The 23,896-nt window shown below is 63.1% G+C and overlaps 1 protein-coding gene and 1 long non-coding RNA gene across 13 annotated transcripts in view; one reads left to right on the top strand and one right to left on the bottom strand.

Annotated features, from left to right (window-relative positions):
• ARHGEF10L (Rho guanine nucleotide exchange factor 10 like) overlaps positions 1-23,896 on the bottom strand; it is a 161,873-nt gene that overhangs the window by 19,157 nt on the left and 118,820 nt on the right. For all 12 annotated transcript variants that reach the window (XM_069575144.1, XM_069575146.1, XM_069575140.1 and 9 more), the window contains 4 exons: positions 23,054-23,140; positions 21,568-21,794; positions 18,530-18,684; positions 10,492-10,640 (listed from right to left, as the gene is read on the bottom strand). In XM_069575144.1, the coding sequence (XP_069431245.1) occupies positions 10,492-10,640; positions 18,530-18,684; positions 21,568-21,794; positions 23,054-23,140 (618 nt within the window). The remainder of the gene's footprint in view (positions 1-10,491; positions 10,641-18,529; positions 18,685-21,567; positions 21,795-23,053; positions 23,141-23,896) is intronic.
• Positions 1,103-7,204, top strand: LOC138433086 (uncharacterized). Its single transcript, XR_011254138.1, has 4 exons — positions 1,103-1,632; positions 1,961-2,051; positions 6,189-6,320; positions 6,822-7,204. It is a non-coding gene; the product is annotated as an uncharacterized lncRNA (long non-coding RNA).

Below are 23,896 nucleotides of genomic sequence, written 5' to 3' on the forward strand. Positions count from 1 at the left end.
CCCCAAATCGCTTCCACTCAGGGGGCTCAGTGCCCCCTACAACCCAGGAGGACGGCATCACCTTCCACCCTCTCCTAACAGGCATGTCTGAGGCTCTGAGAAAGCTGTGGGATCAACTCCGCCAGGGGACACCCCGGGATTGAGACCAGAGGTCACGTTCGGAGCCGCTGCACTGAGCGGCCAGAGGTGGTCTTTTAAAAGCAATTAGCACACAATACTCTTCCCTTATCTGTCTTACTCTTACCAACACTGCACAGCCGAAAAAAACAAATTGAGAGGCTGAGTGCCGTTCACAGAGGTGCAGTATTCAGAAAATTTGGGGGGAAAGCCAGGATTCCAACTCAGGGTGCCACACTCACCCCGGTATGCCCAGACAGGCCCCAGCTGTAGCACTGGGAGTCCAACACCTTGTCTGGACAAAATGGGACAGCTGGTCACCCATTTACAGGACTCCACAGCATACACCTGACCTCCATGGACAGACACCTTTTGGGGGCCTCGTCCAAAGCTTAACACTCTGCTTCCAGAATCTGACCTGATCAAGACCAAGGGATCCTGTGCCAGGAGGGAGGCTTATGGCGTGCCTGCACCTCTGCCTTTTACCAGCAAGTCCATTAAAGCCTCTGGGTCTCAGTTTACTCATCTGTAAAGTGGGGACGAGGCCATTCCTGTCTAACAAGACTTCAGCAAGTGCCGGGGTCTCCTGGCTCAGGGCCACCCCAGAACCTACAAGGGATAGAGTGATGGACGACATCCCTGCCCCCAGACCAACAGCCAGTCCCAAACTTGTCTTTAACAAGCCATTTTCGAATTGACTGTGTAAAAATCTGGTGTGCATGGTACATTTTTCTAGAAAGATGATCAATAGTTTTTGCCAACATCTCCAAAGAGTCTGTAAACCACTCACCCTCCAAAGTTAAAAATTCCTGCAACAGAGGTGCCTTCATCACGAAGCACATAAGGAGGCGGGTGCAGACTCCCTTTGCCACCGTGGCCTCACCCAGAGCGAGACCCACAGGAAGCGGCCCCTGCAGGAAGGCTGTCCCGCTGCCGCCAAAGCAACGTTCTGTCTTTATAAACAGAATCAACCTCAACGTCCGGTGATAAATCACAGTGAAAGTGAACGACAACAATGGACAAAAACCAACAAAGCGAAAACCACTAACGCAAACTGAAATCCACCCGCGAAGCGAGAAAACGTCTCAGAGCAAGAGCTGCAGGTACTCTCCTCGTTGGTCCTATCTAATCTCCTTTTGTTCCTTCAATTATAGATGCCGGCGCAGCGCAGAGGCAGAGGAGGGAGCCGGGACCAGGTGAAGACTGGCCCCTGCTGTGCCCGGCGCCGGAGCTGCTGTCAGCCGGGGAGGCCAGACCAGGACTCAGAGGGGCAGCGATGTCCCAGAAGCGCGGGGCTGAGCACACGCCTGACTCACCTCTGCTGGGACGTCTGCGGCCAGAGCATGTCTCGTCACTGTCTCCTGCCTGTCTCTCCCCCATCTTCACACTGAGAAGGGGGGCAGTGAGGGGACCACGGGTCACAAAGAGCGGGATGTGACTGAGCGGGCTCAATCGGAGGACCACTGCAAAGGTTCCACAGGCTCCTCCTCACTAAGAGCCTGGACCAGCCTCTGGGTGAGTCTCCATCAGCCTTAACCCACGGGGAGCGGGAGAGGGCTGCCTGTCACCCTGGGAGCCCCTCACCACAGCTGCACCGGGGGGCTGGTCCGAGAGGGTGGGGCCGCTGCCGGAGCGGGAGCAGGCGTGGAGGCTGGAGCCGCCGCGGCAGAGGGAGCTCGGGTGGCCAGGCCGGAACAGGGCGAGGCGTAAGGAAGCTCCCTTCCAGAAAGGTCCACCATGGAGGCCTGGCTTTGATCCCAGCCCCGAGGGACGGATGGCATTGCGCCCGCCTGCCCTGCCCAAGCCAGTCCACATGGCGCTAATCCAGACCCCTCCTTCACAGGCCCGCACTCGGCACCCACGGCACCTGCTCAACCCACGGGCCCCTGCTCAGGACAGCCTGGACCCCAGGGCCCCCGGGCTCAGTACAGAAGGTGAGCGGGCCCTACCAGGGAGCGTCCCGCCCTCCCGCGGGTGAGGCTCCGGGAAGGACCGTGCCTCAGACCACATGCAGACCCACACCCTGGACACAGGGGTCCCGAGAGATCAGGATGCACACTGACCGAGGCGAAGCCGGACCCGTCCCGAGGGGGCTGGATGGGGGAGCAAGGGGACCAGGGCTTCCCGGGTGGCTCAGCAGGTGGAGAGTCCGCCCGCAGTGCCGGAAAGTGCAGGGGACACGGGTTCCATCCTCGGGTCAGGAAGATCCCCTGGAGGAGGGCACGGCCCATCACCTCCTGGGGGGTCCCTGTGACCCTGAGGAGGTCCTGCATTCACCACAAAACGAAGGCTGACTCCTCACCGGGCAGGACTTGGGAGTTTTATTTGCATCTCGATGCCGAGTCCTGAGGCAGGTTCTATAATTTTCTCCCCATTTTAGAGGTGGGGAAACTGAGGCAATTGGTAGTGGAGCCAGGGACTGGAACCAGCCAGCCAGCTCCCGAACGCACACTGAGCCACCGTCTAAGCCCACTCAGGCCACGGCAGGGGCAGCAGGCGACGCCTCCTGAAGTCCCCACTGGGCAGACCCTCCCCACCCGGGCTTGCCAAGGCCCTCGCAGGACCAACCGTGTCCACCCTCAACACCGGGCACCAGCCCAGCCCCCTCCCCGTGTGAGCCCTCCTGCCCGGGCGTCCAGTCTCCACTGCGCTAGGGCCCAGCCTGAGGCCTGGCATCCCGTGGGTCCATCCATGGCGCGCTGTGTCTTTGCCAAATCCCAGGGCATTGGATACCCGCTCCTATGGTGTCGCCTCCCCTAATTATGCAGCAGGGCTGGGGGCGGCGGGGCGGGGGGAATAACCTGGGGGCGGGGGGGTGCGCCAGAGAGCTGAGTGCAGGGGTACAGCCGCTGACAGCCAGCGCCACTGGGGGACAGGGCCCGGGGGGAGAATAACCCTGGGGGGTGGGGGGCACGGGGTGCGGGAGAGCTGCGTGCAGGGGAACAGCCTCTGACAGCCAGCGCCGCTTGGGGACAGGGCTACGGGGGAGAATAACCTCAGGGGCGGGGGGCGTGGGAGAACTGTGCGCAGGGGACAGCCTCTGACAGCCAGCACCGCTGGGGGACAGGGCCCAGGGGCAGAGAGCCTCCCTCCAGCCACCGCCTTCCCTCGCCCGCCCGCCCGCCCGCCCGCCTCAGTCCCCAGGCTGCACTCCCGCCATCACCCCTGCCACCACCGCCCCCCACCTTCCCTCCACCGGCTCCCTTTTCTCCCTCCACGGATTCCTAGAACCTGTTCCCTCGGCCAACAGCATCAAACTACTTTTTATAAAACCATGAAATCCTTCCCTCAACCTACATCTTTCAGGACAAGGGGAGACCAACTGTTAGAAGAAAGCCCTGCAATCTTGGTGAGAAGAAGGGGAGCTAGACCCCGGCCCCTAAGCTCCCCAAGCCCTGCCTGGCATCCTCGAGGCGGGTCCCCACAGCCCCAGACCTGAGGGCAGAGGCCACAACCACGGCCAGGAGCCCCTTTCGACCCCTCGGCGCCCTCCTAGGAAGGAAGCCCCCACAGAGTCCCCAGGCCCAGGCCTACACTCCATCCTCCATACGCGTCCTGAAAGGAAGTCCCTCTGAGCATCTAACCTCAGTCCTTCATGCTGCGAGAAAACACTTGCACTCCTTTGGAGTGCAACCTTTAGAAAACCTTTAGAATATCGATTTCTCAAGTTTCACCTGCCAACTTTTAATTAAAGCAAAAAGAACAGGATGACAACAATAAACGATGACAGACACGTAAAAAAAATAATAATAATTAAACCTGCTGAACTGAGACAACTCTGTAGAGCAACAGGACCCCTGACCCAAAAGTCTGAGCGCCCTGAACACCAGGAGTCCGGCCTCGGAGGCCCCCTGGACACCGGGGGGCTTAGAGAATCTTCCCGCCCCTCACGCCAATTTGCATACCGTTACCCAAAAAGCCCTGCGCCTGCATTTCGCTTTTGCAAATTCCCACCCGTTTCATGTCATAAATAAGATAGGAGACGGAAAACTAATACAGCCCAGCGATGCATTATTCATGCCGCACCACACTGTTATGATAGATTTACAACAGCTAATACATGCAAACTAAGTTTGGGCACTAAACGTGAAAACTAAGGGTGGGGAAGGCGGGTGGGTGTGGGGATGCGCAGGGGGAGGTCTGGCGGCCGCTGGTGTCCAGGAAGCCAGGGAAGGTTCTTTGCTGGCGCGCCTTGGTGTCAACAGCCAGCACCCAGGTGCCGGGGAGGCAGACGGGCAGGCAGCGCTGGGCTTCTGGGCCCCCGGAGGCCGGAGTGCCAACAGTGTGAAAGTGGGGAGGCGCCTTCCGCGGCCAGAGTGGAGCTCTGCAGCTGGCCGCTGACCCACCCCAGACGGAGCCCACCTCCCGAGAGAGACGCCCTCTGCCTGGGCTCCCTGGCATCCAGTGGCTCAGACCCTGTGCTTCTGATCCAGCAGGCGCAGGTTCAACCCCAGCTGGGGAAGATCCCATAGGCCACGTGGCATGGCCAAAAAAAGTTAAAAAAGGAAAGGAAAAGAAATGCCTGCTATCTTCATAGCCCTTCACTGAGCATGCGTCAGCCTGCTCCCAGCCCCAGGAACGTGGTGGGGGCTGTAGGAGCCCACCAGACATGGTCCTGTCCCATGGGGTCTCGATCGGTTAAGCTCCCACTAACCGTCCCCCAAAAGTCAGGCGCTGTGGAGCAGAGGAGCCTGCTGCTGGTGCTGTGGCTGCAGGTCACGAGGTGTGACCCAGTGCCCACGCAAGGTGGGGAGGAGGCGGTCCAGACAGGCTTCTGGGGGGCGGTGGGGTCGGAGCCTAATGGGAGACAGCTGCCCCCATCAATTCTCACGAGGGCCCTGTGGGGCGGGAGCCAGGCCCGGGGCCCAACTGGACGCAACACGCCTTGCGTCCCAGCACTTCCTCGGCAGGGCAGGGGGAGCCTCGACCCCAGGCCTGTTCTGCTGCAGCGGCACCCAGGAGGGACTGGGAAGAAGGGGGCGGCCAAGGCCGGCACGGGGCAGGCCGGGGGCACAGCTGTGCCCCTGCAGAGCCCCTCTGCCCTTCGCTGGTGGCCGCTGTCGAGTGGGACCCGCCCCTGCCCACCTCCAGACCCTCTGCCCCATCCCTTCCCCGGGCCCCTTCCTGCCTCTTCCACTGCGGCCTCCCTCCCCGACCTGCGTCCTCCAAGGCCCAACTCCTCCCAGGGCGCTTTCCCAGCTAGCCCCAGGGCCCCAGGCTGCCTCCCAACCAGATTTTCAACATCTGGCCCCAAAAGAACATGTAAGGCAGCGGGCGGCCGCGCTGCCGACCTGCCCTGGGTTGTGGGGCGGTTTTGCAAATGCTCAGCAGCACTGACTGAGAGGTTGGCATGGACACGGCCCTGGGAAGCTCTGGTGGACAAGACAGGCCGTGGGCCTTCCCCAGGGCCAGTGCCCAGGACTCTGTGCCCCCAGTGCAGCGGGCATGGGCTCAATCCCTGGTCAGGGAACTAAGATCCTGCCAGGAAAAAAAAAAGAAAGACCAGGCCTCTCCCTGCTCTCATCTGCGTACGGCCAGGTGGGTGCAGAGAGACAGCAGTCATCTGGGTAACAACTGCAGACAGTGACCAGTCCTCTGGGGACAGTGAAGCCGCTGGCGAGTGCAGACCCTGGCCGGGGTGGAGGCAGGGCAGGGCCCACCAAGGAGGCGGCTGCTGAGCCAAGGTGGGGGGACGGGAAGGAGCCGCCCGAGGGACAGCCCGCGGGCACGGCGTTCCTGCTCCAGGCAGGGCAAGAGCGGAGGCAGAGGCCTGCAGGGGGAAGGAGCCTGGCACGTTCAGAGGGCGGCAGAGGGGCCAGCAGGGCCTGGAGCAGAGGCCAGAGACCCCTGCCTTCCAGCGGGCGTTCCCCCTGGTGCAAGGGGCCCAGCAGGAAACCCACCCGCAACTCAGCCCCTTTGCCAGCGCCCCACCCGTTGCGACTGCCACCTTCCCCCGAGCCAGGTGAGGGAGACCCCCGCCCTCCCCTGGTGCCTGACCACGCCGGCTGGGCGGAGGGCGCCCCACAAGCTTCAGGCCTCCTGTCCTGAATCTTTTTTATTTTTTAATTAAGATGCAACAGTCATCCCACAGCCCGCGTCCCCTCCAGCGATCAGTTAAAATGAACTCCAGACGACTGGATTAGACTTTGAAGGTGGCAATCGAGATAATGAACACGGAGGATGCGGTGTTGACACAGGCCCTGGTGAGCTACATTATCATTTAACAGGCCTCGACGCGGCCTCCGCGGGGATCAAGGGGCTGAACAAGCAGTTTGGGGGCAAGTGGCCAGCACAGAGACGGGCTGGGCGCCGCGCCACGGGCTCCGCAGGGTCCGGGCGGCTGCAAGGCCAGCGGGCCTAATGGGGACGGCAGCCCAGGGCCGCTCCAGGAGCCCCCCACCCACACAGCCGTCCTGCCCCTCCCCACCCCCAAGCCCCCATCTCCATCAGGCCCACTCACCTGCCCCGCCCAGACCTGCCCTGCTCCCGCCCCTCCTCCCTGGTCTGGAAGCCCTCTCTCCTCCCCTGGGCCCTCACAGGGCCTGGGCCTGCCCCCACGGGCCTGCCCTCCCCGGGCCGGCGTTGACCATCCCAGGCCTGCTCCGAGCTCCTGAAGAGCTGAGACAAGGTCTCCCTCCAGCCCGCCCCTCCACCCTCTCTGCACTAAGGCCTGCCGGTCAGGACACCTCCTATCCATCTTCCAGGACCATTGACTCAGAGCACCTGCCAGGAAATTAACAGGGCACATCCTTGGCCCAGGAGCTGCGCTGGTGGAAGGAGGTTAAGAGGTTACAGAAAAACCCAAACGAACTTTTTGGCCAACGCGGTACTTAAACGGATGACGCCGCCCGAGACTCACACACGACAGAGACTGGCGGACGCTGCGGCGGACGGTGCAGCCCAGGAAGACCACCCCTCTGCCCGCCGTGGCCGACCCGGGGCTTCAGAGCAGACTCAGAGGCGGACGCCCGGGCTCCCATCCCACCTCGGCCTCCTCTTGGCTGAGTGACTTTGGGTGATCGCTGACCCTCTCTGGGCCTCTGTTCACTTATCGGTTAAAGTACGAATAATAAAAGTACTCACCTCACAGGGTGGTCTGAGGGTTAATTGGGCTAAGACATGTGAAACGCTAAACCCCAGGCCGGGTCCATGCTAAGCACTCAGTGTGTGTTCGTTATTATTTTACTTCCTGGTAGTGGAGAAACTGCAGAAAGCACCTTAGTGTTGACACAGTCTCTGAATGAACCCCCATGTCTTCACATTCGGGCCAGAACCGGGCAACCACAACTGGGGCTGCCAGGACCCTCCTGGGCCCCCTGGCCTGGAGGATCTCCAGTCCCCAGGGGGGCTCCCGGTCCTGGAGGAGGGCCTGGCACAATGGCCCTCTAAGCGGGGGCATGCCCCGCAGTGAGGACGCGCAGGGCAGCCTGGACAGCAGCCCAGCCGGAGGCCAGCCCCCCGGCCGGGCCCGCGGAGCCCCCAGCCGGGTCTGGTGGTCACTAGCAGCAGCCAGACAGCCGCTCCAGCGCCCGGTGCGGAGGTGGGCCGGCCTCCTCCTCTCCGCGGAGCGAGGCTCTGTTAAACACGCATGGCGCTCTCCTCTTGCCGTGTGGAGGATGGCGGGCGCTGAAGGCGAACCGCCCGCCTGCGCCCGCACAAACTTTCCCATTTCCAGGCCCCGTCTCGCCCTGCGGCAGGGCCTCCTCAGCCACCGCCTCTCCTTCCATCCCGCCTGCCCCGACCCAGGGCCTGCCTCCCCGCACCCAGGGCCCGCCCGATGCCCCCTTGCGCATGCAGAGCAGGGCAAGGGCCACACTGATCCCCTTCTTAAGAGTGGGTGGTCCAAACTAATCTTAAATCACTGCAGCCTCACGCTGGAGCCTTGCGGCCCCTCCACCTGGCGACGGCGGGGCCGGAGCTGAGCTGCAGGCCTGGGCAGGACGGTGCGGCTGCTGGCGGAGGGGTGTGATCGGGTGAGGGCGGGCAGGGTCACGCCTGAGCCCTGTCTTTCCCTTCACCCATCTGTCTCAAGCTCCTGGGATGGCTGTCGGCAGAAGGGGGCCTCCCAGCCAGTGAAGCGAGGGGATGGCAGACCTGCAATGCGGACACACAGTCCACCCCACCAATACCAGCGACTCCAAAGGAGCAGCTTGACTTCCCCAAGAGATCACACACCCGTCAGGGAGGCGGCAAGTTAGGCGGTCGCAACACTAACGGGGCCCACCCCCCACTGCCCTGAGCAGGGGCCCTGCTGCTGCTGCTGCTGAGTCGCTTCAGTCGTGTCCGACCCTGTGCGACCCCAGAGACGGCAGCCCACCAGGCTCCTCCGTCCCTGGGATTCTCCAGGCAAGAATACTGGAGTGGACTGCCATTTCCCCAGGCCCAGGAAAAACCTGGGAAGACACTGGGCCTGGCAAGGGGACAGCAGGGGTCTGCTCAGGGGGATGCAGGGGGCACTCATCCTTCTTCCTCCCAAATGCCTTGAGATCCAGGCCCATCAGTGACCCCGGGTGCCCTGGGGAGCCACCTCCCCTGGTCATCTTTCTCCCAGAAGGCTGAGGAGGTGAGAGGCCCCTGAAGGCAGTGACGGGGCAGGGCTGGGAAGGGGGTCTGGGCTGCAGCTAGTCAGGGCACCCCGTCCCCACCCATCTGCCGGGGAGAAGGAGGACCAGGAAATCCAGACACCGAGGAGGGCCAACACAGTGTCCTCCCGGTGGGCCCCTCCCTGGCTCCCCCCCGCAGAGCCCGCCCCAGCAGTGAGGTCAAAGGTCCCTGGTGCCGCGGTGCAAGCCTAAGCGGGTGGGGCGGGGCGGGGGTGGGGGAGGAGGGGCGAGGCGGAGCGGGGGGTGGGGGTGGGGGGGGCGCCGAGGCCAGGTTTCACCGTGAGCCCCCACCCACGTCTCAAAACCTGATGGCAGCTCCACACCCAAATCCTCTGGCTCCGCCCACGGCGTGGCCTCTCGCCGCTGTCCAAGGTGCTGCGGGCAGAACCCACCCCACCTCCCTTTCCAGCACCCCAAAGGGCCGCTAACCAAACACCTCCCTGGCCAGGACTGGGGCTCCCAAGCATCACCTCACACAGAGGCGAAGGGACCCTGGTGAAGGGGCAGGAAAACTTGGGCTCACAGACCAGGGCCCCAAGACCCCAGAAGATGAGGGCCAGGACCAGGAGGCTGAGCTGGGAAGGCACGGATGCAAAGGCTGAACCTCAAGCTTCAGCAGAGACGGTGAGTTAACACAGGGACCCTGAGGATCAACCCCGGGTCTCGGGGCTCACCCTCAGCTCCCTGGGTTCAGGGTCTCCACCTGCCAAACCAGGACCTGTCATCCAGGATCCAGCCCAGACTGCCTGGCTGCTGAGTAAGCTGAGGCAGGACCGAGTGGGCGAGGAAAGACGGTCTTGGCAGGAAGGCATGCGGCAGGGCCAGGCTGAGGCGCACCTGGGCCTGGAGGCCACGCTGGGGACCCAAGGAGAGCAAGCAACAAGAAAGTGAAGTCGCTCCGTCGAGTCCGACTCTCAGCGACCCGTGGACGGCAGCCCACCAGGCTCCTCCCTCCACGGGATTTTCCAGGCAAGAGAGCTGGAGTGGGGTGCCACTTCCTTCTCCAGGGCATGAAAGTGAAGTCGCTCCGTCATGTCCGGCTCCTAGCGACCCCACGGACTGTAGCCCACCAGGCTCCTCCCTCCATGGGATTCTCCAGGCAGGAATACTGGAGTGGGTTGCCACTTCCTTCTCCAGGGGATCTTCCCAACCCGGGGACTGAACCGCGGTCTCCCGCATTCCAGGCAGACGCTTTACCCTCTGAGCCACAGGGATCACTGCCAAACATCACGTAGGGTGGAGCCTGGGCCGTGGCGAAGGGGGCGGGCACGGCTGTTGGTCAGTGACAGGAGAGGGTCCAGGCTGAGCCAGGAAGGACCCCCAGACGAGGCCTGCATCGCAGTGGCCAAGGACTGGCCGCACTCACGGCGGGACGAGGCAGGACCCCAGTGTTGGCCGAGCGCCCCTTCCCCATGGGGTCCACACTGGCTAAAGAGCCTGGGGCCCCGAGTGCCAGCATCCGCACCAGCCACTCCCTCAGCACAGCCAGGTCCGGGCTATCCCTGGGGGCACAGGGACCCCAGCCCTACCTCCCCAGGAAGCAGCAGACACTACAGAGGAGCGAGCCCACTGCCCAGCACGGGGAACCCCTCCCCTCTCGGCAGCCCTGAGGGAGCGTGTTGGGGGGGGCAGGGGTGGCCCGCGGGGATCCTGCCTCCCCGTGCGACCCTAAGACACCCCCGGGAGCCCAGGGCAGGGTGTGAGAGGGGTCAGTGCAGGGGACGCCTGGAGATGGCCCCCGGGGCCACGAGCTGCGAGGCAGGGCCAGTACCTGAGTCTGCAAGCTGGTGGCGTCCAGGACGGTGACCCGGGGCCCACAGCTGGCCCACACGGCCTCCTCCAGGCTCAGCAGGGCGCGGACAGGTCCCGGCCCCACAGGCAGGCACACGGGCGGGCTCTCCAGGTCCCAGGGGATGCCTCCTGCAGGGAGAGGAAGCCGGCAGGTCAGCGGGGGCGGGTGGGGGTGGGGGGCAGCAGACAGGTCGGGGCCCCCCAGCCCTTGGGAACCAGGCCCCCGGGGGGGCGGGCCCGGCTCCAGGCTCCTTCCAGCCCAGCTCCTCCAGGCCCCCAGCCCTGCCCCCAAGCCCCTGCTCCCAGCCTGGCTCCAGGCTCCTTCCGGCCCAGCTCCTCCAGGCCCCCAGTCCTGCCCCCAAGCCCCTGCTCCCAGCCTGGCTCCAGGCTCCTTCCGGCCCAGCTCCTCCAGGCCCCCAGCCCTGCCCCCCAGCCCCTGCTCCCATCTGCGATGCTCCCCACTCCTCTCTCCTCCTCTCCCCTGCCCTCTGCTTTCACCCCACCACACGCCGAGTCCGCACCGACTCCACGCAAGGCCCCGTGCTCAGGGCTGCGGAAGAAGAAATAGATCAGACACACACCCTGCCCTCAAGAAAACCCCCACTGGCTGGCGAGACCATAAGGTTAATCAGCAGCCACCACACAAAGTGCCCAGCCCAAGCGGTCAGGCATGTACAGAGGGCCTTGAGAACCGTTAAGATGGAGGGAACCAATTCTGCACAGGGGAAATCCAGGGAGGCTTCCCGGAAGAGGCAGCATCCAGACAGCCCAGCCAAGAAACCAAGGAGGCTTCCTGGAAGAGGCAGCATCCAGACAGCCCAGCCAAGAAACCAGGGAGGCTTCCCGGAAGAGGCAGCATCCAGACAGCCCAGCCAAGAAGGCAGCATGACGTGGTAGAAAGTATCCTGGCCTTGCTTCTGCTAGCAGCTCACTATGGACCTTGAGAATGTCTCTCCCCTTCTCAAGGCCTCAGTCTCCCCATCTGGAGAATGTGGAAAGCGCCACCAACAAGACTGTCTCTGAGGACTCTTCAGACACCGTAACTTACGGAGACTGTCCTGCCTTCTCACAGACCTGCTCACCCACTCCAAGGCACTCTGTCACCTCTACTGAGATTTCCAATGACCTTCCTCCTCCAGAGATGCCACCACCCCAGGTGTGGGAGGAGAAAGTCCTCAGAGGCCACCGGCCCTCAGCCCATGATCCCTGAAGATGGACAGATGAAGGGATCTGGCCCAGCGTGGAATGACTCTCTCCCCGGCCCACCCCAGGGACGCTCAGCTCACCCAGGAACAGACCAAGGATTTCCCCTGAGATGCAAGCAGTGTCCACTGAGATAGGTTTTTCTCTGAAGTCACACCTGATGCCACACAGAAGCCCCGTGGCTGTCCTGTCCTGCCACCGTGCCAGGAGGGTTGAGCAGGAAGTGGGGCCCACCCATGAGGGGCGGGTGGTGGAGGGAGGAAGGAGCCTGGGCTGGGTGCCAGGGCCTGGTCCCCCCAACCCTCCTCCACAGGGTCCCTAGAAGGGGTGGACGGTAGCCCTGGCACAGGCCGTCCCTCCGAGGCAGCTGCTGGGCGGCGTGACGGGCACCACTGTCCACAGAGGAACCCCTGGACGGCAGAGCAGATTCCACCCCTACCACATCCTCCCCTTTCGTGAAACAGGTCCTCCTCTCCCCTTCAGCTCCTCTTAAACTTAGAAGGTTCCTAGCTCCACTGAGTTGGGAAACACACAGACACACACCCCATCACCCCTGCCCAACCAACACACGTCCGGCTCTTCCCCGCCGTGAACGCGGGAAGCAGGCTGGGCCAGAGTCCTGGCTGCAGCCTCTCAACCTCTGCACGTACCTGGACAGGTGCCGCTGCCACTGGGAACCTCAGTTTCCTAGGCTGTAAAGCAGGCGTGATGAGCACGCCCACGCTCGCAGATGTGGCCAGGCTCGAGGGAAGGAAACGGGCGCGCTCGGCGCAGGGAAAGCGCGGACGGCGGTCGCCACATTCTGTTATTCGTGAGCGTGCTGGACACTCTTTCCATGAACTGTCTCCTTACCTCTCATCAGCCTGGGTGGAAGATTCTCTCGCTTTCCCTGTTTTACAACTGAGGAAACTGAGGCGCGGGGCTGAAGGGAGCAGTCCCGGCCACCCGGCAGGGCAGGACTGGCCACGCGCCACTTCTGGCCCTTGGCTGTCCCTCGCCTCGAGGCGGCCACCTGCGCAAGCGGGTGGACCTCTCCGGACTCACGCGACGGCAAGGACTCGGGGAGCCCGGGACGTGTGCACAGCCACCCCGGGGGTGTGCGGGCCAGCCAGGGCTGGAGCTCAGCTGACCCTGGCCCCCGTTCCCGGCTGCTCTCTCAGGTTCCAAGAGCTTCCAAAGATCTCCAGGCCCAGGACTGGAGCCCAGGACGGAAGAGTGACCACAGGCAGCCAGGCCTCCACAGCAGGCTTGGACCCCACCCCCGCAGGGAACCAGAGCCACAGAAAGCAGGGCTCTGCGCGCCCCCCAGCGGCCAGAAGCCGGAACTCCCGCCACTCGGGCCGGTTAGGAAGGCAGCGGTCAGGGATGCTGGAACCAGGCCTGGCAGCGGAAGCGCGAGCCCTTCCCCGGGAGCAGCGACGGCCCCCCTGAGCCCTCGTGCCCTCTGCCCTCCTGGGACAGCGCCTGCCTGGGGCAGGGGGGCGTGTCTGATACCCTTGAGGGTCACACATGTCCTGACCACCCTTCCGCTTGCTGGGTGTCTCCTAAGAGACCTGGCTTCAGGACAGAATGAGTAACAGATAAAATGTAATGATGCCAGGGAGGTTCGAGAGGGAGGGGACACACATATATTTACAGCTGATTCATGTGTTGTCTGGCAGAAACCAACACAGCATTGTAAAGCTTCCAACTAATTAATCCTCCAATTAAAAATGCTTCTAAAAAGAAAAAAGATTTAATAATACCAACATCATTATATCAAAAAAAACACAGGACAGGAATTCCTTGATTCAGGGGCCCATGGTAGGACCCTGAACCAGAGGCTTTCCCTTGCTGGGACTCCATTTTCCCACCTGCAACCCAAGGGGATGGAATTCTGCTGAATCAACCCTGGTGCCTCCCTGGGTTTGTCTCAGTTCCCTGGAGCGTCCCTGGTGGCTCAGCTGGTAAAGAATCTGCCTGCAATGCGGGAGACCTGGGTTCGATCCCTGGGTTGGGAAGATCCCCTGGAGAAGGGAAAGGCTACTCTCCAGTGTTCTGGCCTGGAGAGTTCCATGGGGTAGCAAAGAGTCAGACACAACTGAGCGACCTTCACCGTCACTTTCACCCCTGGTGACAGATGTCACAAGCAGACCACCTCTCACCCTGGAGTTCCGGCCTCCAAGATTCTTTCCAGCCTCACAGGCCACAGGTCTAAGACTTCAGTCTGGATCAGCGGGCGCTCTGGGCAGGGCCAGCCCCCTGCCCACCCCTAGCTGGCGGGGGGGGTCCACCGCTCCCTGCTATCCCTGCCCACCAGCGGCTGTCCATTCACAATTCAAGAACAGGCATCCACACCTCCAAAGTCACGCCCACACGGGATGACAGCCGGTTTGTCTGTGCCTGGACCCGCAAACACCAGGTGAACGGAGACCAAGGCCCAGTCACAGCAAAGGCACCTTCAAGAGGCAGGCGTGCCCCACTGTGGGTGGCAGATGAGAAAGCCCAGAGGGGTCCTCGTGGTTCTGAGGCCAAGGTGAGCACACAAAGAAACAGTCCCTGAGGCAGAGGGGAGCGGAGGGGCAGCCAGCACGCCGGGAGGGGTCGCGACAGTCACTGAGGCCAGCAGCCAACACGCCGGGAAGGGTCGCGACAGTCACTGAGGGCGATAGGAGCCGAGAGGCAGCCAACACCCCGGGAGAAGTCGCGACAGTCACTGAGGGCTAGGGGAGCCGAGGGGCAGCCAACACCCTGGGCGTGGTCGCGACAGTCAGTGAGGCTGAGGGGATCCTAGAGGCAGCCAGCACCGTGGGAGTGGTCGCGACAGTCACTGAGGCCGAGGGGAGCCGAGGGGCAGCCAACACCCTGGGAGGTGTCGCGACAGTCACTGAGGGTGAGGGGAGCCGAGGGGCAGCCAACACCCTGGGCGTGTTCGTGACAGTCAGTGAGGCCGGCAGCCAACACCCCGGGCGTTGTCGCGACAGTCACTGAGGGCCTGGGGAGCCGAGGGGCAGCCAACACCCTGGGAGGTGTCGCGACAGTCACTGAGGGTTTGGGGAGCCTAGAGGCAGCCAACACCCCAGAAGTGGTTGCAACAGTCATTGAGGCTGAGGGGAGCCAAGAGGCAGCCAACACCCTGGGAGGTGTCGCGACAGTCACTGAGGGCGAGGGGAGCCGAGGGGCAGCCAACACCCCGGGAGTGGTCGCGACAGTCACTGAGGCCGGCATCCAACACCCCGGGAGTGGTTGAGACAGTCACTGAGGGCTAGGGGAGCCGAGGGGCAGCCAACACCCCGGGAGGGGTCGCGACAGTCAGTGAGGCTGAGGGGATCCTAGAGGCAGCCAGCACCGCGGGAGTGGTCGTGACAGTCACTGAGGGCAAGGGGAGCCGAGGGGCAGCCAACACCCTGGAAGGTTTCGCGACAGTCACTGAGGGCTAGGGGAGCCGAGGGGCAGCCAACACCCTGGGCGTGTTCGTGACAGTCAGTGAGGCCGGCAGCCAACACCCCGGGAGTGGTTGAGACAGTCACTGAGGGCTAGGGGAGCCGAGGGGCAGCCAACACCCCGGGAGGGGTCGCGACAGTCAGTGAGGCTGAGGGGATCCTAGAGGCAGCCAGCACCGCGGGAGTGGTCGTGACAGTCACTGAGGGCAAGGGGAGCCGAGGGGCAGCCAACACCCTGGAAGGTGTCGCGACAGTCACTGAGGGCTAGGGGAGCCGAGGGGCAGCCAACACCCTGGGCGTGTTCGCGACAGTCACTGAGGCTGGCATCCAACACCCCGGGAGGTGTCGCGACAGTCACCGAAGCCGAGGGGAGCCAAGGGGCAGCCAACACCCTGGGCGTGGTCGCGACAGTCACTGAGGGCTAGGGGAGCCAAGAGGCAACCAACACCCCAGGGGTGGTCGCGACAGTCAGTGAGGCCGAGGGTAGCCGAGGGGCAGCCATCACCCCGGGAGGTGTCGCGACAGTCACTGAGGGCCTGGGGAGCCGAGGGAGAGCCAACACCCCGGGAGTGGTCGCGACAGTCACTGAGGGCCTGGGGAGCCGAGGGGCAGCCAACACCCTGGGAGGTGTCGCGACAGTCACTGAGGGTTTGGGGAGCCTAGAGGCAGCCATCACCCCGGGAGGGGTCGCAACAGTCACTGAGGCCGAGGGGAGCCGAGGGAGAGCCAACACCTCGGGAGTTGTCGTGACTGTAATGACGATGGTGGGCGGGAGAGGCACGCGTCCGTCCCCAAGCTCCACGCCAGCACCTGTGACTGGCTGCCCCTCGCGCTCACAGCCACCCTGTGGTGAGGGGTGGAATTCGCACCCACTTTACAGGTGGGGAAACTGAGGCCCCAAGAGCAGAAGCAGCAGCAGGTCCCGTCTCTCGGGGTGGGACCCGATCCCGACAGCCTGACCCCTCAGCCCACCCCTCACGCACCCTGTCTTCTGGCTCCTCGGCAGGGGACTGTGGCCCCCGTCCCCAGCGGCTAACCAGGGACAGTCCTGCAGCCCCACCAGGCCTGATCAAGTCCCTGTCTCTGCTCAGAGACCGACCAGGAGTGGGGGGAATGGACAGAGGTCATCCAGGCAGCTGTGCCCAAACACAGGATGGACAGGGATGGCTCACCTGGCACCTCATGAGCGCGTACCTGCCGTAAGGAAGGGACGCAGACACGCCGAGATCCTGAGGGCTGCAGACACTGCCACGCCCACACTGCTGGACTCCCAGGCCCCCAGCTCTGGCAGCCCCGGGCTCCAGGTGGCCCGGTGACCCTAGAATCCTCAGTCATCTCACAGCTGCTGGACAATCCTCTTCAGTCTCAGCTTCAGGGTCCCACCCTGGGCACAGTGGGCCAGGCCCTCCCCGACACCCTGCACCTCCCCTTAGGACCATTAGCGCCACGTACGCTCATCCATGAACCTGTCTCGTCTTCCTCTGTAAGCTGTGCGGGTGGGCTTACGTCCGGTTTGCTGGCCACCACATCCACGGGGCCTAGTGGGCGCTCAGTAAACATCTGGGGCACAGATGTCTGACGGCAGGATGGCTGCCAGCGCACCTTGACTCCCTCCTCCAGGCCAGACGGCACCCCACTCTGCCTAGAGCAGCCAAAGCCCCCTGAAAGCTGGAGAGGACTCCTGTCCTGGGAGGACACTGAGGTTCAGGTCTTGGCTCACCTGTGGGACTCCGGGGAGTCCCTTCCCACCCAGAAAATAAGGGTGTTGGGTCCAACGGTCCCTAGTGGCTCTTTTGGATCTGAGCAACCCCAGGCAGAAAGTCAGTGGTTAGACCCCAACCCTCGATGGCTTGAACTGCGTCCCCCAAATTCATTCATTCACGCGTCAACCCCTAGCACCCAGCACATGACCTGGTTTGCTGGTAGGGGTGCTGATGGAACTGATTAGGATGAGGTCACGCTGGAGGAGGGTGGGTGTCTGAGTCCAAGGGGTTCTCTGGACACAGGCTCCCCCAAAGAGAGCCCCACAGGAAGATGGGGGTTATGCTGCCACAAGCTAAGGAACCACGTGAAACCGGGAGAGAGGCCTGGAACAGACCCTTCCCCAGCAGCCCTGCCGGCACCGTGCTCTCGGACCTCAGTGTCCAGAACGGCAGTCAGTAAACTCGGCTGCTGCAGCCGCTCGGTCATGGAAGGCCCAGCACACGGATACACCCTGCCCACCTCCTCCCAACCCGCACTCCCAAACTGAAGTCAGGAGCCAAGAGGGAAAGGGCCCGAGGCAGCCCATCTGGGGACTGGGGGGTGCAGAGCAGGCCGGGCCGGGCTCCCACACTCCCACAGGAGCCAGAGGGTGGCCATCTCTCCAGCAGTCTTGGTGTAGCTCGCCGAAGATCTGAGACTGGACTGACTTTCACACACACGGTGTGTCTGACGGGGAGAGGGATCGCCTCCCCTCCCTCTACCCCCTTTAATTAAAAACTATAAATGCCTTATCAAAAGCTAATTTAAAATACCAACACAGTGCCAAGTGGCAAAAAAAAAAAAACCCTCAGTACAAATATCTGCTCATAAGCTGCAACAGGCTGTGATGACACAGCAATCAGAGGCCGGGGGCGAAGCAGGAAGGCTGCGGCTGCGGCACAGCAGCCTCGGGGGTGCTGGTCTCGGACCTGCTCCCCTCCACTCCCGCTCTTGTCCTTGGACTGGGAGCTGAACAAGCCACGAAGGACGGGGACCACAGCACTCCATATCCCTTCCTGCACCTCAGCATCAGTATCCATAAGGAGGAGGTCATTCTTGAGGGTCGTGGTGAGAATTAAGAGACTGCACCACTTCACCCTGTCCTGGAGCACAGCAGCTCAAATGCTGCCCACCTTCCCTCCAGATGACATCGTCTGTGCCACTGACGGCTCGATCAAACAGTGGAGACCAAAGCGCCTGACCCCACTGGGCACCAACTGTGCCAGGCGCTATGCTTGCCTTCACTGAAATGCTTACCCCACCTGCACCTATGAGCGGCAGGTGTTACCATTATCCCCGTTTTACAGATGAGGAAACAGAGGCACGGAGGAGCAGCTGCTCGCCCACGGACACTGCTGTCATCAGGGCAGGGCCCAGATATGAAGCCAGGTCTCTCTGAGCCCAGAGACTCGCTTCCTGTGCAGCAGAGTCTCCTGCCAGTGGGCTGAGCTGTCCGTAAGACAGTGAGCGGCCCGTCCTTCTGGGGACCCCGACGGGGACCAGGGGCCTCCAATCCCTCCAGCACCTCGATTCCCGGACTCTGTGCTGAGCTGCCCCCTTGGTCTGCCTCCCACAGCTTCTCCGGTCCTGGATCTGACTCTCGGTCAGGGCCCCGGGCAGCTCCCAGCACCCCCAGCACCGCATCCTTACCGCTGGTCCGAGGGTAAGCAGCGAGGGTGCCATCCTGCAGGCCGGCCAGCAGGTGGAAGGGGCTGTGTCGCAGGCAGAGCACGGGCTGCAGGCCTGGGCTCCGGCAGGCCGCCAGGCACTGGGTGCCCGTGTCCACGCTGCTGTAAAGCAGGACGCTGCAGGGAGAGGCGGTGACTCAGTCAGCCCCCCGCCCTCGCGTGACCAGGCCATCACTCAGACTTCTCCATGGGCGGCCTTTCTGGGGCGGGGCCATGGAAAATGGGGCTCTGGACACAGCACAGCCGGGGGGCTGGGAGGACGGTTTTCAGGGTCACATCTAAGAGCAAACCCAGCTGACTGTCCCCCTCCAGCTGGCTGGCCTGGACCACTGAGCCTCAGTCCTCTCTGAAAAATGGGGCCGCGATGCCTACCTCACGGCCATACCAAGGAACAAAGCCCCAGCGTGTGTACTACCTGGATGAACCTTGAAAATGTTAGGAGAATGAGAGAGGCCAGGCACAAAGGCCACACACTGGGTGAGTCCATCTGTATGAAATGAGCAGGAGAGACAAATCCAGACCAGGGGATGGGAACAGATCAGTGGGTCCCAGGGGCTGGGGCAGGGAACGTGAGGTGACCCAGAGGCTCCGGGGGATAACAAGAATGTTCCAGAACTAAGCAGTGATGATGGCTACCCATCAGGAATGTCCTGGAAACCACTGAACTGCACGATTTTTAATGGCTAAAATGATAACTTTATGTAGTTTGATCTCATAAAAAGCAAAACGAGTTCATCAGGCCCCTGGGTTCTGTGAACCCAGGCCTGGACAGCATGAAGCCTCTAGTGCCTCCAAGCTGGTTCTAAGTATACTAGCTTTCAGCTCCTCCCCCGGCTGCTCTTGCGGGACATGGGCCCCTACGAGGCTCACGCTCCTGGCCTAGGAGCAGTGCACGGCAGGCGTGCACAACGCTCCCGGACGCTGCCGCAAGTGCGGGCAGCACGCAGGCAGGAGGGTGCGGGGGTGCGGGCAGCAGGCAGGCATGAGGGTGTGGGCCCATCTCAGGGTCCTCTCCACAACCACCTTCACAGTCCAGTTAACGGGAAGAATTTTCACCCTCCATCCACATGACTGGGCCTGCTCTGCCGGGGAGGCCGCTGCTGCATGGAAGTGTTTGCTAACACCAGCTCCAGGCAGGTCTTACAAGGGGGGAGCCCCCTCTGCCAGCAGGCCTCATAACCTGGGCACACTCCGCACCCTCACCTGCCCTGCAAGGCCAGCTGAGGCCACAGACAGGTGGATGAGGGCAGTGACAGCAAAGGGGCCTGAAGTCTGCACGTGGCCCACGTCCTGGTGGGCTCTCACAGCAGCCCCACACGTGGGGGATGGTGACACCACTTCAGAGCGGCCACACAGCGCAAGGGACTACAGGCCCCAAACCCGCTCTGCCCGACACTGGAGCCCACGTCGCCCATGGCGCCACACTACCAGGAGGAAGCCGGGTGGCACAGAGCAGCCCCTGAAGGGTCCTGGGTAAAGTGTGAGCAGCTCCTGACACTGGCGGGGCACTGTGGACCCCACTTCCTGCTCCTGGACCCCACTTCCTGCTCCTGGCCCCCATTTCCTCTTCCTGGCCCCCACTTCCCTCTCCTGCCCCCACTTCCCACTCCTGGCCCCCACTTCCCACTCCAAGCCTCCACTTCCCGCTCCTGGCCCCCACTTCCCACTCCTGGCCCCCTCTTCCTGCTCTGGGCCCCCACTTCCCGCTCCTGGCCCCCTCTTCCTGCTCTGGGCCCCCACTTCCTGCTCTGGGCCCCCACTTCCCACTCCAAGCCTCCACTTCCCACTCCTGACCCCCACTTCCTCTTCCTGGCCCCCACTTCCCGCTCCTGCTCCCCAATTCCCACTCCTGGCCCCCACTTCCTGCTCCTGGCCCCCACTTCCCACTCCTAGCCCCCTCTTCCCGCTCTGGGCCCCCACTTCCCACTCCTGGCCCCTACTTCCCATTCCTGGCCCCCACTTCCTGCTCCTGGCCCCCACTTCCCGCTCCTGGCCCCCTCTTCCCGCTCTGGGCCCCCACTTCCCACTCCTGGCCCCTACTTCCCATTCCTGGCCCCCACTTCCTGCTCCTGGCCCCCACTTCCCGCTCCTGGCCCCCTCTTCCCGCTCTGGGCCCCCACTTCCCACTCCGGGCCCCCTCTTCCCATTCCTGGCCCCCACTTCCCGCTCCGGGCCCCCACTTCCCGCTCCGGGCCCCCACTTCCCGCTCCGGGCCCCCACTTCCTGCTCTGGGCCCCCACTTCCCGCTCCGGGCCCCCACTTCCCACTCCTGGCCCCCACTTCCTGCTCTGGGCCCCCACTTCCCACTCCTGGCCCCCACTTCCCACTCCAAGCCTCCACTTCCCGCTCCTGGCCCCCACTTCCTCTTCCTGGCCCCCATTTCCTGCTCCTGGCCCCCTCTTCCTGCCCTGGGCCCCCACTTCCCGCTCCTGGCCCCCTCTTCCTGCTCTGGGCCCCCACTTCCCACTCCAAGCCTCCACTTCCCACTCCTGGCCCCCACTTCCTCTTCCTGGCCCCCACTTCCTTCTCCTGCTCCCCAATTCCCGCTCCTGGCCCCCACTTCCCACTCCGGGCCCCTACTTCCCATTCCTGGCCCCCACTTCCCACTCCGGGCCCCCTCTTCCCATTCCTGGCCCCCACTTCCCACTCCGGGCCCCCACTTCCTGCTTCTGGCCCCCACTTCCCGCTCCTGGCCCCCACTTCCTCTTCCTGGCCCCCACTTCCCACTCCTGGCCCCCACTTCCCCCTCCGGGCCCCCACTTCCCGCTCCTGGCCCCCACTTCCTGCTCTGGGCCCCCACTTCCCGCTCCTGGCCCCCACTTCCCACTCCAGGTCCCCTCTTCTTGCTCTTGGCCCCCACTTCCCAGTCCGGGCCCCCACTTCCTGCTACTGGCCCCCACCTCCTGCTCCCAACCAGGGGCACCAAATGTTGGGGGTGAGGAGCAAAGCTGGAGGGGCAGTGCCCAGGGTGCCCAGCCCACTCTGGCCCAGGCCCCTCACCTGCCGTCCTGGAGCCCAAGGCAGATGGTGGGGTGCACCCCGGCCGAGGTGTCAGCGGCGGGGCAGCCCTTGTCTCCATCTCTGCCGTCGCCCTCCTCTGGCTCTGGAATGTACTCCATGCAGAGCACGGGGGCCGCCAGTGGGAAGGACTTGACCGTGCGGGGCGAGGGCCGGTTCAGGGAGAAGATCTCCACCTGGCCCCCCGCGCCCTCCTGCCCGCCTCCAACCTACGGCAGAGACCAGAGAGGCCGTCAGGTGAGCGCCTCATGGGCGGACGCAGACCTGCCCCCACTGACCCACCCCGAGCATCTGTTTGTCACGGGGCTCGGGCACCAAGAGAAACATGCCCGCTCCTGCCCACAGGTGCCCTTCCGCCACTGAAGGCCACTTGCTCCCAGCTGCCATGGCACAAATTAGATTCGGGCCCAGAGAAAATCAGGAAGAGAGCTGAGATGGACTAGGTACCCAGCCAGCTTTCTATCTCCTCATCTTTAAGGTAAGTCTGAAGCAACAAAGAGCGAGTGTACACTCTGCCCCGTCTCCTTCGGTTTACCCCAGCACTTAGCACGTGGTAGACACTCATTATATGCCGGCTGAATGCATGGATGTCCACAAGAACGGACGGACAGAAGAACGGACGGACGGGATAGAAGACTGGGTGACTGGATGGATAGAAGGGTGGACAGATGGTTATAAGGACTGATGGGTGATGGATGGATGGATGGATCAACAGATGGATGAAGGGAGCGCGACTAGCTGAATGAATGGATGGATGGGTGGGTAGGTGAACAGATGATTATAAGGCTGGCTGGCTGGATGGAAGGATAACAGATAGATGGGTGGATGGAAGGATAGTGGATGGGTGGGTGAAGATTAACGGGTGGGTGGAAGGACAGTGGATATATGATGTATCTACTAGACACTGGAGACCAGTGAAGAAGAAATCACCCTCGGAAGAGACAGTTGGGCTGGACCCTAAAGGGTGAGCCAGACTTTCTTGGCCTAAATGCCTGGAGACTGACTGGAGGGGTGGTGAGGCTGGAGCCTCAGGAAACCTACGGGAGGCCACAGTCTGCAGCCACATGGCGAGCACAGCACCGATGCAGATCAAGGCAGGCTCTGCAGAACCCCGGTGCAGAACGGTGGCTGGAATCTCTGAGAGAGAAGCGCAGCCCTGCCTCCTGGCGCCCGGGGGGCACACCTGCCATCCAGAAACCCTGCACTGCTCCGTCCACGTCCATCACGGCACCAAGGCCAGGCGCAAGAATCCGACTCTCTGATCGGTCCCCTGGCTTTCTGTTGTTCCTGCTGAGGCCACACGTGCCAGCTCTGAGCACAGAGCCTGCTGTGGAAGTCCCCAGAAGACCTCGTTGGGTGAGGGTGTGCAACATGGGGCCCACGGGCCGGCCGCTTCCTCCAGCAGCACCCCCCAGGTGCCTCCCCCTCTCATGCCCCCAGGCCCCAGCTGAACATGGGGGTTACTCACCCAGAGGTAGCCCTGTGGGAGGGAGGTGCTGACAGCCGAGAAGCCCAGCAGAGGACAGCTGACGGGACTGTGGACCAGGGCCCCAAGCTGCAGAGACAGACGGCACACACAGCGGTGAACACCAAGGGGCCAGAGAGGCTGACGTCTGACAGCACGACCTGGGTCTGGACCGTCTGTCAGGGGCTGTTAAACCTGCCGGTTCCTGCATCCCCTTCAGGCCCTCAGCCAGGCCCCTGAGGGCGGGGCCAGGGAGAGGCAGGCTCCTCCCGGCAGCCCCCTGGCACTCACAGGGGACCTCTGCCCTCCTGGAACCTTCTGGAGCCTGAATGAAACTCTTTCCAAACCGGGCTTTGTCGAAAACCAGGAAGTGCACCCCTTGTATTTCGTACACGGGGAAGACGAGGTCCACAGAAGACGAACAGCTGCCCAAGGCCACGCAGGCGGCGCGCACCGTCACCCTCAGCCCCCGTGTCCCCCGAGCAGCACGGCGGAGAGGGTCCCAGGCCAGCAGAGCCCTCCTCGGCCGACCCCGCCAGGACCAGAGGGCTGGTCCGAAGTCTGGGGGCTCCCTCTGTGTGGGGCTGTCACTGAGGACCACTGGCTGCTCACTCCTCGGCATCAGTGGCCCCCCAACCCCACGCCAGTGGCCCTCAGGCCTGTTCCTGAACTAAATCTGCCGTCCATGTCTCTGGCCAGGATGGCAGTGTGAGGGAAGGGCCTGGCCCTTTCAGGGGCCTTGCTGGAAACTCCAGCCAGATCAAAGGAGGAGGCTGGCTGGGGAACGCGGAGGTGCCCCCCTCCCCCCCAAAGAGGAAGCAGGCACCGCAGGGCAGGCCTTTGAGT

Source organism: Ovis canadensis, chromosome 2, assembly GCF_042477335.2.
Source record: "Ovis canadensis isolate MfBH-ARS-UI-01 breed Bighorn chromosome 2, ARS-UI_OviCan_v2, whole genome shotgun sequence".
Classification (NCBI taxonomy): Eukaryota; Metazoa; Chordata; class Mammalia; order Artiodactyla; family Bovidae; genus Ovis; species Ovis canadensis.